The sequence below is a fragment of the Cystoisospora suis genome (genome assembly GCF_002600585.1).
Source record: "Cystoisospora suis strain Wien I chromosome Unknown contig_2619, whole genome shotgun sequence".
In the NCBI taxonomy this organism is placed as follows: Eukaryota; Apicomplexa; class Conoidasida; order Eucoccidiorida; family Sarcocystidae; genus Cystoisospora; species Cystoisospora suis.
In genome coordinates, this window is record NW_027155417.1 from 4325 (window position 1) to 16518 (window position 12194).

Sequence of the window (12194 nt, forward strand, 5' to 3'; positions counted from 1 at the left end):
TTACGTTAAAATCTTGACAAATGACTCAAGAAGCTCAACCTCGTGGTCAAAAGCGATCATTTTTGAAGCAACAACAGAGTGACTCTGCGCCTCCTTGTGAGCTGAAGGCGTGGAGGAAAGCCCCTGTGCATCTTTGGAAGTCCAGTCCTTGATGATCTGGAGCCGATCACGGTAGTCTGCAGCCCAGGCTGCCGCCTTCGTGTCTGTCTCTGTCTGCGCCCCAGTTAAGGTCAGCTGAGAAAGAAAACCGCCCGGAACGCAGCCGTTTACTACGAGTAGTCATTTCGTGGGCTGAGATCCCAGCGTGACACGTCCAGGAGAGAAGCACCCGTCAGAGAAAACTGGCCGTCAAGGATGCTACCGAAACAGTCACGAGCTACTTCGGTCCTTCCGTGTGTCTCTTTTTCAACGCGGACGGCGGACTCAAAGATCAGAGTTCGGCGCAGCTAGAGTGAAGAGGGCTCGTCTGTACCTGTGCGGCAACAGAGGTGGCCAAGCAGACGCTTCTAGCTAGGCTTGGTCCCACGTAACCTCCGATATCCGCCCGGCGCGCAATGGAGAGACCATCAGGTGCATCCTTGTCCTCGAGAACCGCGAGGGTTGCCTGGACGGTCTGGAGAGTTCTTAGCATCTCCATACCGTTGCTGCGAACATGGTACAGAATCTGTCAGCATGGTGTGTGTGATACGGCCGAGGTTGCCGGTGACAAAAGATATCAGTTTCCGATCTGCAGAGTAAAGCGGAACTGGAACGGTCTGTCTGGAGATGCAGTCGGCCTCGCCGCAACCGTTGAGAGCGCAACTGCTCTTCACAGCGGAGCCGGAACCGCTCGTCCATCGTACACGTCAGTAGGTGGTGCCCCAGTATTGGTAATAGAGCAGCCGCCAGAGGTGTAGATTCACAGGTTGTGGTACCCCCCCGCCTTGCAGGGGCACCCGCGCAGCATCAAGTACGCGCTGCCTTACCAAAGTTGCTCCTTGTCGTCGCAAGTGGCGAGGATTGTAATGTGGTCAGAAAAGTTCACTAAACACACCATGGTCTGGTCCGCGGAAAAAATAACGCCTCTATGTCGAGGCCAGAAGTTGAACGTCTCATAGGCACAGTCCAGCACATCCCGCTCAGCGACCATCTTCTTTTCCGGCAGATCTACAAAAAAACGAGAACGTAAAATGGACTGCTGCTGACTAGTCAGGCTAGAAACCGGGATGTAGCGCTGACCGGCCAAGGGTAGAGGGTCATCTCGGTCTCTTATAGTAGTGAGCCTCTCGACGATGGCTCGTTCTACCTCCGCGAGATGCAGAAGCCCCCGGCTGTTGTATCGCGTAAAGGCAGGAGAGGCCACTAGGAAAGGAAGGAAGGGAACGGAGGCGAAGTTGCGACAGGTTATGAGGCAAAGGTTGCTGATTTGGACGCAGGACAGAGAGACAGCCTTCCGCAGCCCATCCAGTAGCGCAGAGATCTGAAACATGTCAAAAACTTCGAGCAGCGCTCGCGAAGATGATGCTCCACTGAGTAAAACGTCCATAGAGTTTTGCGGCTTCCCCATGACCTCCTCGAGGAGCCCCCGGAACTTGACGAACGCATCTGCGTCGGTAGCAGCGATATCGCCTGCAGGACGCCCAACAACACCGTACGCTTGGAGCTGTTCAATCCCAGCAAAAGCGACAGAGCGCGGCAATACACTGACTTCAGAGTGAAAGTCTTTATGTCCTCTCACACAGCGACCGAGTGTGTTGTCCACCGAAGTGGACAGGTGCTAGTCTTCAAGCTGGAAGCAGGCCAGCTGTACATGCCACGAAACTAATGACTCAAGGATAAAACGTCTCTTGATTGGAAAAGATATGCCCCGGTGTTGTTCCCTCGCTGCTGGCGGCTAGCGCACGCGGTGCACATCTTGGCGCTAACCTCCGAACAACGTGAAACTACAAGGCGGAAGCTCCCTCGCACACTGGAAGCATCACCATTGCTGAAAAGGTTGACTACGGACTCAGGCCTCTGAAGCCGGGATAATCCTGAAATCTAGGCAAACGGTAACTTTCCTAGGGCGAGCTCGGTCGCAGGCCTGGTTTCCCAAGTGCGTCGGTCGGGAGCAGTCCTTCCACATGTCGCAGCCGACCGTTCCAGTCTGCTCAGCACTCAAGTCCCGTTTGTAAGAGAGTCAATAGAGCTGTCGACTGCGACTTTTCTGCTGCCAGAGGATAAGAGGCGTGAGGGATCTGGTCATCAACTCACCAGGAAATCTGTACACTCGGCCAATGTGAGCGCAGTTCTGCGAGGTCCCTCCGAAAGCCGTACTGCGACGCAAGGGCGGACGCACCAGGAAAAACGTGTCTTTTTTTACCCCGCATGCTTATCGAAGAAGGGGCCAGGCCCTGCAGATACTCGCCTGCCCATCACTCCTGCTCGCAAATCTGCCCGGTGTGTTTACACAGGTCTTCCTCGCGCTGGCGACGTTACACCCCATGAACGTAGCCCACACTGGAAGCGATGTTCCCTGTCAGAACCTGAGCTTACAACTAACGAATAGCTGCTGTGCACCCGGCAGAAAGTAGTGTCCGTGTAAATATGATGCCAGACTACTGGCCGATCCAGCCACAGAGGGTCTGGCAACTCCGTGAAATCTCGGCGTACCGGAGGTCTCTCCATTGCGCGTGAGCTGCCAAAACTGAAATGTCCTTCTTTAGTTGGGCTTTAGCCTTTCCTGGTTCCACAGCTGGAGCGCTCGGCCCTGGAGCCGCCGGTGGCTTCTTTTCTGTCGGTGGCGGAAGGTGCGCTTCTCCTTCATCGGCCAGTGAACGAGGAGGTGTGGCACCGAGGCAACCGGCCTTGCTTTGTTCGAGTTCGAGAATAGCTTCGACGCCTCTCATGAAGCTGTCCAGCTGTTCCAACTCAGTAACACCCAGGGAAATTGTCGACATCACCCAGGCCATACCTGCGAAAAAAAAGAGCACGGATGCCGCCTTGCTCTTGCCCTCCCAGCGTTCCGGAGCCGTTAGACACAGCCCTGGCATTTTTTCTTGTGGAATGTGAAGTAGTTGACGCAGCCGCTGCCTTGCGGTTGTGTACCGAGGAGCCACGACTGTGTGCCTTGTCCAAGCGCTCGCTCGCAGTCGTGGTTTGCCCGCAGCATGATACGAAGAGACACAGAACGAGTGCGAGGTCTTGCCCTGCGGGCCCTGCCGTCGCACAAAAAGGGTGTTGGCCCGGTTTCACAGAGGTTGGATGAGCTCACCTGTACTGCACTTTGACTGCTCAAAAACAGCTGGTTGAACTAGTTCGAATCCGAGGTTGTGGTGTTCGCAGAGAGCTTCGAAGTCAGCTGCGTACTCCTCCGGTTTCGATAAGAGGTAGGGAAGGTAGAGTTTTGCTTTCAGCTGAATGCCAGTACCCAGGAATTCTGGCATGCTGGTCAGGTATCCCAAGGAAGAATGGAAGGCGAACCGGTCGCTCGATATGACAGAAGATGCGCTGAGGTGCGTTTGGAATGAGTGAGCAATTTCGAGTAGTCTATAGAAACAATCGGCAATATTTCCTTTGCCGTCATGTGTCTGGACATATATGTGGTCAACAAACTGGATCGCCACCAGCCACGACGAAGAGGGAGGAATGTAAACTCCACGTCCTGTTCAAAAGTCAGCACAGCCAGTGAACCCGCAGAACACGTAGACGTTCCACGTTGAAAAGAGGGTTCCCACCACCTGGCCTTTCTGTCAGAGTGAAGACTGCCAGTACAATCACAGGACAGAGAAGAGAGGATCATACCAGGGACGCAGCCGTTGCCTCGATAACAGCCAACTGTGCCGATGCCGCAAATCCTCAGTGGACAGCAAGCCACACTGAGGGCTGGGTGCGGGTCGTACCTCGAGTCATGCGCGTAGAGAGACCGATTGCCTTCTCGAAGTTAGAGAAACCGCAACGAACACCCACATCGCTTAAGAAACTGTCTACCGGTCCACAGCTCCGGCTTGTGGGATTAACGCAAGGCGAGTAGTACCGTAAGACATCTGGAGGTCCATCGGCTGTTGGGCCTTTTCCTGGTCCACAGCCGATGCTCGGACCCATTCCAGCAACCGCGTCCAAGATCTGCATGGATAAAGCGTAGAGCATTTCTAGAAGCGGGCTACATGCACATCTGCCAGCCCTGTGGTAGCGGCGCCGACTCATTCTATTCGCCGGACTGAAAAGAACCTTTACGAGAATTCGCACTCATTCTGGACAGGCACCAAGCCTATACACGGTCTCGGGCCGCGCACTGGACAACAGCCTACCCAGCGGCATACGAAGTCTGTATACCCATCCGTCTTTCCAGTGATGCACAGGAGCTGTCAACGCAACTAATCACCGACTATCTCCCCGTGAAGACCACGCACCAGCTGGAGAAGTCAAAAAGGAGTCCAGCAGAATGGGAATGCTGCCGCGTTGTTCCGGCCGGGTACATCTGTGGCCAATCACAAGCATGACCCTCAGTCCAGTCAGGACTAAGTATGTTAGGGGTTTCGGCATTCGCCCTAGAGGTCACTCCTGTCCTTACCGCGTCCTGCGTCAAAGACAGCTCTTCTTCTGTTGCGTGCATGGGCATTTTGTATAGAGAGAGATTGCGTCGTAGTGAACACACGACAAGCTTAACTGCCGCGCTGTCCAGACTTGTTCGCGACTTCTTCGACAGGTCTTCCAGAAACTCTGTGAACGTGGGCAGGTTAGCCAACCCGCCAGGGCAGGTTGAGTCCGGTCTGAGATAAAAGGCAGTCGCTGCCTGCAAGTTCAGACAGTTCCAGTCACGCCTCAGACCGTCGCTCCACGGCCCTCATCCGGCCGCATGAACTTCGGGATCTCAGGACTCCTCGCTCGCAAAAAAATGTGAGCGCCCCGAGAGACTTCTCTGCACCTGACACTTTGAGACGGCCGTGCTTGGCAACTCTGTCCCCGCTGAAGGGCGATCTGCATCAGCCCTGCAAAGCTGGCGCCCTGCACTCGTCTTCTAATAGCAGGCTACGGTGCCAAGTCAGTCGGGAGGATATTGAGGACTGGTCTTCTTCTGCAAGAACTCCCGATTGTGGGCACTTTGCAGTGTTCTCTCTTTGTTACATAGGAACAAAGCCCAAAGTAACTGTGTAGGTCAGGCACTGCTCTGGAGTCCTCGCCTGGTGAGCTCCACCGCCTGGTTTGCGTCCTGCCGCCGCGCGTGAGAGCCCGTGACTGATGTATTGCACAGGTCGCGCAGCAGCTGTCACTCACCGTTCGCCAGGCCGACGCCTGCGAGTTGTGGTACCGCTCAACTACCGCCGTCAGGACTGGGCTCATGCTGCAGTAGTCTCGAAGATCGTCCGTGCAAGCGAAGCCGCAGCTTGCCTTGCCCTTCCACCAGCTGAAAAACAGGTGGCAACGTAGTTGGACAGCTGCGCGTGCTTCTGAAGGCAGGTTGCAACTCCCCCCGCCTCTACAACCCGCGGTACACAGACTACTGGCAAGTGGACTAAAGCGCCACGCCAGTGTGAAACAAAGTGGCGTTACTTCCTGCGGACACAAGCGGCCTCGGCTGACCGGTGGTTAAATGACTACCTCACTGCTTTGGCGTCCGGCAAGTATTCTGCGAGAGTCACAAACCGGCAGGCTCTTCAGGTCACCCAGGGAAGTCGCACGGCCTTGACGGTATCTTACGTGGCCACCGGACCGGGACAGAGGTGGTGTGATTGTGTGGCCTCGATCAAAAAAAGTTTGGTGGCACCACTTTCGAGTTCCGGCTTCCATCTTACTCGAGACCTTCTGGGCAGGCTAAAGCTTGGAGCCCTGAAGCTCTATCAAGCGCTCCTTCAGTCTTCTTATCCCCCTCTTCCCGTTCGAGCGCCTTCCTGTCGCTTCTCTTTGCAAGAAGCTGGCTGAGCTTATTGAAGGCGTGGGAGCTCCGGGTCAAATCAATCGGAGTCATGAGCCTGCTGACCGTGCTTAGACTTCCCGACGAGGAGTCCACCTGCGGTCGAGGTAGCCTTAGCTTGAGTCCCTCGAGAAACGCCGCCAGAAGCTGCGTTAGAGTTCCGAGGGCATGAACCTCGTCGCTCGCCTCCAGCGTGTTCAGCGAGATCGGAACCAAGCCCTGGGCATAGTAACGTACACAGTCAGGTTGGTCAAATCCGCGTTACACGCAATTTGGTTTCCGTTTTTGTGGGTGGCCCCGTTTGACCAGGCAGCAGGCAGCGATCATGCGACTTGCAGACTAGCTGCAGTGTTGACGAAATGCGGGACGGAGTTGAGAAAACTCCGTAAAAGACAACTGCATCCTCTTCTGCCTAAAGCGGGTGGACCCGCGGGCGCCGTACATGGATCATCTCATCGGGCATTATGAGTCGGAGCTTGCGCATGTGAGCCTGCTTCAGCAGCTCCTGTAAAGCAACGCGCGACATGAAGCCGTGCAGCAGACGGGTTTCGAAAATAGCCCTGCACGCAGCCACACGCAGACAGCCGGACCGAGCTGATGGCCCGAGACGCTGATGCCCTCAGCCGTTGCCCTCAACTGTCCTGCAGCGGGGCGACCGGAGCAAACTCTTGTCGTCGCCTGCTTCGTAGGGCTGACGAAAGCGGCCATTGCCTAGCGGCAGCCTAAGACGCTGCCTGGGTGCATGACTAACGAGAAGCCAAGTCGGCAATCAAGGGGGTCAACCGTCAGGTAACCGAAGTCCTTGTGCTTAGCGAACGCCTCGTCTCCGTCCTGATCCTGTATGAAGACATGTCAGTCCAGATGGTCCGTGTCCACCTTGCTAGAAGGCTAGAGTTTGTTAGTAGCGAACACCCGCGGGAACACAGGGGAAACGAAGATGCAGGGTGGAGAGGGTACGCAGGGGGGCGAAGTGAGGACGGAAAAGACGATCTGCACCGTGTTACCTCACAGCGAGTGACAGCGTTCGCGTTTGGGTGCGTGTGCCGACGTCGCTTACGCTGAAAAAGAACTCATTCGGACGCGTGTCAGCGACAGGGCCGTCATCCTGATCAGTCTAGGGTGCTCTCCTTCGCGAACAGTCTTCTGGCGCCACGTTCTAGTGAAAACTGAGACTGGGGGGGGCAATTCCGAGACCTCCGCACTGTTCTGCGCTGCATATCATGGCAGCCTACCTTTATACAGTCGAACAGATCATATGCATTGCGCAGACCCTCGATTATCTCCGTTGCGTCGAAGGGATTGGATATCTGTATCTCAACCTGTGCGCATGCCCGGACTATCGCAGTGCGGCGCTGACAATCTCCGTCGCAGAAAGCTTAGGGGGAAACGCCGTCAGATGGAACAGTGGACACTTACTGGCTCACCCTTAAATGGTTCTTCCAGTTTACTTTGACAATCGTTTTCTTATCCGGCGACAACCACACGGCCGTCGCCCGGTGGGAGTTCATGTTATCCATGTACGAACTGCGAGAGATTAGTGTCTCCTCGCTCAGAAGGGTACGAAAAGCTTGTCCACGTCGGCCGAAGAAGTCCGGGCCCTTGAACAGTTCAACCTACGAGTACTCAGCAATGGCGGTCATCCACCTTGGCGAATGGGTCAGACAAGGCTGCACACCCTGGTGGTCGCTCGGGGCCCGGAGATGGCGAACCGAGCAGCAACTCCTCGACAATAACCCGGTCACTACTTGTATTGTAGGACACCACTGCTTTTTCACACTTGGGGTGAAGCGGCAAGGCCTACCTTTTCGGGACGAGGTAACGCTGCGTCGGTCTCAGGAGAAAGATTCTCGGTGGGAACAGCAGACACTAGTTGCCAGGGCACGTGAGCTCTGCAGTGAAAGAAAATTGTTACTCTCTAGAAACTACTGCAAACCAACTGAGAGCCGCCAGCCAGAACACCACCTTACATCGGTTCGCCATTCTCCATTTGTTGTCCTCTTTGCCATCCAGCTCGCGATGCCCTTCTGTGCGCGGTCAATCACCTTGTTACTTTCGGCCACTGTCATAGTTGGCGGAAAAGCGATTGATGCAAAGTTGCGGTGAAAGCAAAGTGTCAAATTGCGGACCGCCGAGTGCATGTTAAGTGAGGGCAATACAGATGGGACCCGTTCTTGCACGGCGTCGAATGGGAAAACCGGCTGATGGAGAATGCACCGTAGAACAACGCCACCTGCACTGGAGAACGAAGCGCCCGCTTGGCTTCGTTGCTGGAAGCGTTACATGAGGCTGTGCTAAACCGTCGGCGACAGTTACCACGCTTTTCGATGCGCCACGTAATCTAAAACTGTAGCGACTTCTCTATCATTCGGATGCAGTTCTCGCGGTGTTTATGTGCCCACGACGTAGACACCTGCTGAGGGAATTCACGAGGCCCGCTACACTGGCAGTCAGAAAGCTCTGCGCGTACAAATGCACACCGGCGCTACAGGTATGCGGGCCACCGCGCCGAAGATCAGAGAAGATCGGCGTCGGAGCACCAGACTGGACACAAGAGTCCCCAATCTGGAGGAGGCAGCAAGACAACCGGAGTGCTTACTAGCGTGAAAAGGCTCTTCGCAGACAGAGTTGCGTCTGAGAAACGAAGAAACTCGGAGAAGAGTACGTGAAACGACTCATAACAGTCTAGGCTGAGAGCGATGATGCCTGTTAAATACAGCATAGCAGGAAAAGCAGCCTTCCGTGACAAATGAGGTTCATGTTCAGCGACCGCAGTGCTACTGAACCGCACACACATGCGCAGCGGCGCGCCCGAGGACACCGCTGTGCTACGCTAGGAGAGCTCACGAATCTCCAGCTGCCTGACCGGAATCAACAGCACAGTAGTAAGCAAGCCTTTGCTGACATTCAATCCAGCCAGACTGCCGGTTAGTGTTCTTCCTCCCTCTGAAAACCCACGGAACACGTCACGGCAACTGCTCTCAAGCTGAAGGCAACTGGTCAGTTGAAGACCGAGGTTAAAAGCTCTTCCTGGAACAGGACCAGGTGGCAGTCGTGTGTTGGCGTGAGAGACTGTTGCACAGGCAGACACAGCGACTGGGGTCTCACCCGGATCGGCCCCGATCATCAGTTCTTTTCCCCCGGTGAGATCGTCTTCTTCTGGAAGAAGGCATTGCAACGCGCTAAGGCCTTTGGGCGTTCGGAGCTCCCCCAGCTGAAGCCATGCTTCAGGCGCGATATTGTTTCTCATCCAGAGTCGTCTGTCTGCCCGGTATGGGTTTTCGAAGGGGGCTGTATCAGCGTCAGTCAGGTCAGTTGTCCCTGCCGTTGGGCAGGACGCATTTTGGCCGCTGGGCGCTGAACGGTACAGTCCAATTGTCCCGAGGTCGGAGTCTGAAACGCGGTCGGCGAAGAATTTGACCTTCACAGTGACAATGGGAAAAAATATACCATTCTACGCCTTTTTCTCATGGAAGCTCCTAGACCCAGATATGTGTCATCGGTCGTGCCATTTGGTTTGCTTGCCTCTCTTCCCCACCTGCCGTCACGCGAGGACTCCGAGCAGTTTGCTGTGACCGGCTTGCCAATCTCTCCACTCCTGAGTTTGTCGCTGTGGCCCGAACAAGCTTCTCACCCCAGCATGCACGTACCGAGAACAGTTTGGGGTGAGCGTCTTTCTTGTGGGCGAGACGATTGAGCAGGAGGGCCAGCAGCTGCGGCAGCTGATGTGTCTCGCAATAATGGCGGATTTCCTCTTGATCCTTCAGTCGCTGCCTGTGCACAGGAAAGACCGAATAAGTTTCGCGCAGGCCCAATAGGAATGCCGCAATAGGAATGGCGCGCTCGTCCACCAGATTGCAAGCCCTGATGAGCTGTACTCGATGCTAATCTTTGCTCACAGCGGACACGTAAGAGCAATCGCATCAGGAAAGAGGCATATTAGGTTCACATTCCCTCTCGCGTACGACGGGTGCACCTACAGGAGCTGGCATCGAACGACAAGTCTCGGGTCCGGACGCGAGCAAGATCACGTCTTCCTGTACATCTACGGTTTGCCGGCAAGCACGTGTCTGTTTTCAAGAAGTGAGGAGCTCCGGCACGACCGCCCCGCGGTCAACCAGTTCAGTGCGCAAGGAGCTTCAGCGGGAGCACTCGCCATGGCCCTGACCTGTCTGCCATGTTAGCTAACTGGTATCACCCTTTGCCGGAGTTGCCCGCGACTGAAGTAGAGCTAACCCGGACTGCAGCCTTCCTCACACAGCTGTCGATGCCGCCTCCAGTCCGCTATAAAGCAGCGGAAAACTGCCAACCATCAGTTTCGTGGCTGCACCGAGAGTACGACGCAGTGGACAACCCCCGAGCAACGGTGCAGGCGCGATTGACCGCCTGGAACCAATGTGGTATCTCTTGATCTGCTACTTGGATTTCAATTCTTTCAGACACCTTGTTTAATTGTGGAAGCCTCGAAGCTGCCACGCGCCTTTCGGGGGTGGCGTAAAGACTCCATCGAGCGCACTGTTGGCGTTTACAATCCCAGCAGGAGAAGGAAGGGGTGCCAGTCCCGTTAAAGTCAGCAGCCCGAAAAAGGCTTCTTCTGCACTGTACAAGACTGCGTGTCCGCTGAGTGCGCCGATCACGACCGTGAAGAGCAAGGCCCACCAGGGCACAGCAGAAAAAACAGAGAAATGCGTAACCTGCGCCGCCTCTGTCCTAGGGAAACTCGTCTGATTCTTTCCCAGCAGCCTGGTAAGGTGGCCTAGATTCAGAAATCCTGTCCGAGTCTGACTGGCCACGAAGTATGAGTATGTTTTCCCGGTGTACAGCCAGTAAGTCACCCGCACAATTCAAAGCGATCAAGCTCTGTATGCGGCTGGACGAGAGCCAGACCGGTTGTCTGAGCCCAGTACCACACTGACTGCAGACCGGCTCGCGAGGTCCCGCATTGCATGTTTTGGGAAAGTAGTGCTGCAAACGATAAATGAAATCCGCGGTGCGTATCCGGTGCGAGGCAGCCATGTAGCTGTCGCCAGGTGCTAAACAGCTTGTCTTTGATCGGTTTTCTTGATGTCGGTGCACGGTGTCCGGCGTCGAGGTCGCCAATCCCCGACGCTACTGCTCTCGGTAGCAGCCTGAGGGAGCGGAGTATGTCGCTTGCCACGGAGTGAAATAATTGTTTAACGAACAGCCCAGACTCTCGCGGTCCTTGTGCGAGACATAGCGTCCGCACACAGTTGGTTGCAGGAGGGCGCAGTAAGAATTCTTCGAGCAGAAGGCTGGATGTGCTGTCAGAGTGCCGTACAAAACTTCCTTTTCTTTTCTGGGTGCTGCATGTAAAGAAAGGTAAGCAGATTGCAAAGTAGCAAACTGGCTGGCTTCTTCGATTTCGTGTACAGCAAATGTGAATTAGGGGGCAGCTTTTCCCGCGCACCGGCAAGCGCACGAGCTACTATCGATGAAATAGCATGCCGAGACGATTGTGCCCGTGTGGTATCGACTGGAGGTTTCTTCTAGAATTCCACTTACTTGCGGCTGTGGCGTGATCACTTGCGTCACAGAGGGGAAGCTGCAACTACAGCGATGTGGACACGACCGCTGTCGGGGCACTGTGCTCCCGGCAAGCGCAAGACGGTCTGTGCGCCGCCCGGTGCGTCTCGAAGGCGTCGGTTCCAATGTAGCCGGAAGCCCCGTCTACACAGACTGGATGGGCACACTGTCCCCATACACATAGAGTTCACCTAGCAGCATTGAGGCCCCCGCATTCACCACGCAATAACTGAGCTCTCTGACCAAAACTTTTGAGAGATGCCGGTTGTTGCGTGTTCGTACCGACAGATGGACTCCGGGGCTGACGGGAAGGGGCACTCGTTTGTTTTCTGGCCAGGGGGGGGGGACAGCAAGGACAATGGTTACCGTAAACAACGGCCACACAAGCCATCACGCTGAAAGTGTCTCAAGTGTTTTAGCCCGTGAGCTCAAATTCGTGGGTGTTTCTGATCGTGCCGGGTGCTGTGGGAGTCCTGGTATGCCCAACGACTGTTTTTCTTGATTGTCCGTGCTTCTGTTTTGAGTATTTTGGTTGTTTCGAAGACTGCGTAATTCTGGCGGGCTTCCGTTCCTCGCCGTCGTGGCGTGTAACCTGAGTTTCACTGCCGTCAAAAAAAAAAGACGAGGTGGCCGCTGGTTTCCTCGTGAACGGAAATTATCTAGTTCTCCGGATGCTCAGGCACCTGCAGTCGCAGACCAACTACAACCGGCGGGAGTGCTCTTGGCTGCCTGAAATCTGGAAGCACTCCGGCGTCGTTCCATTTGGCACAACAGTAAGCCA

At 55.3% G+C, this 12194-nt stretch overlaps 1 protein-coding gene across 1 annotated transcript; it reads right to left on the bottom strand.

Moving 5' to 3' along the window:
* CSUI_005403 (atp:guanido carboxy-terminal catalytic domain protein) lies at window positions 1-9642 on the bottom strand (the record flags this gene model as incomplete). Its single annotated transcript, XM_068065579.1, has 18 exons — window positions 9520-9642; window positions 8978-9290; window positions 8469-8575; window positions 7840-8070; window positions 7297-7485; window positions 7105-7224; window positions 6624-6709; window positions 6315-6432; window positions 5754-6091; window positions 5236-5365; window positions 4532-4753; window positions 3861-4083; window positions 3233-3622; window positions 2632-2932; window positions 2233-2294; window positions 966-1608; window positions 473-644; window positions 1-234 (listed from the first exon to the last, which is right to left on the bottom strand). Exons 2-18 carry the CDS (start codon window positions 9117-9119, stop codon window positions 1-3), a joined length of 3708 nt encoding a protein of 1235 aa, XP_067922446.1. The 5' UTR covers window positions 9120-9290; window positions 9520-9642.
* Window positions 9643-12194: the final 2552 nt, after the last annotated feature.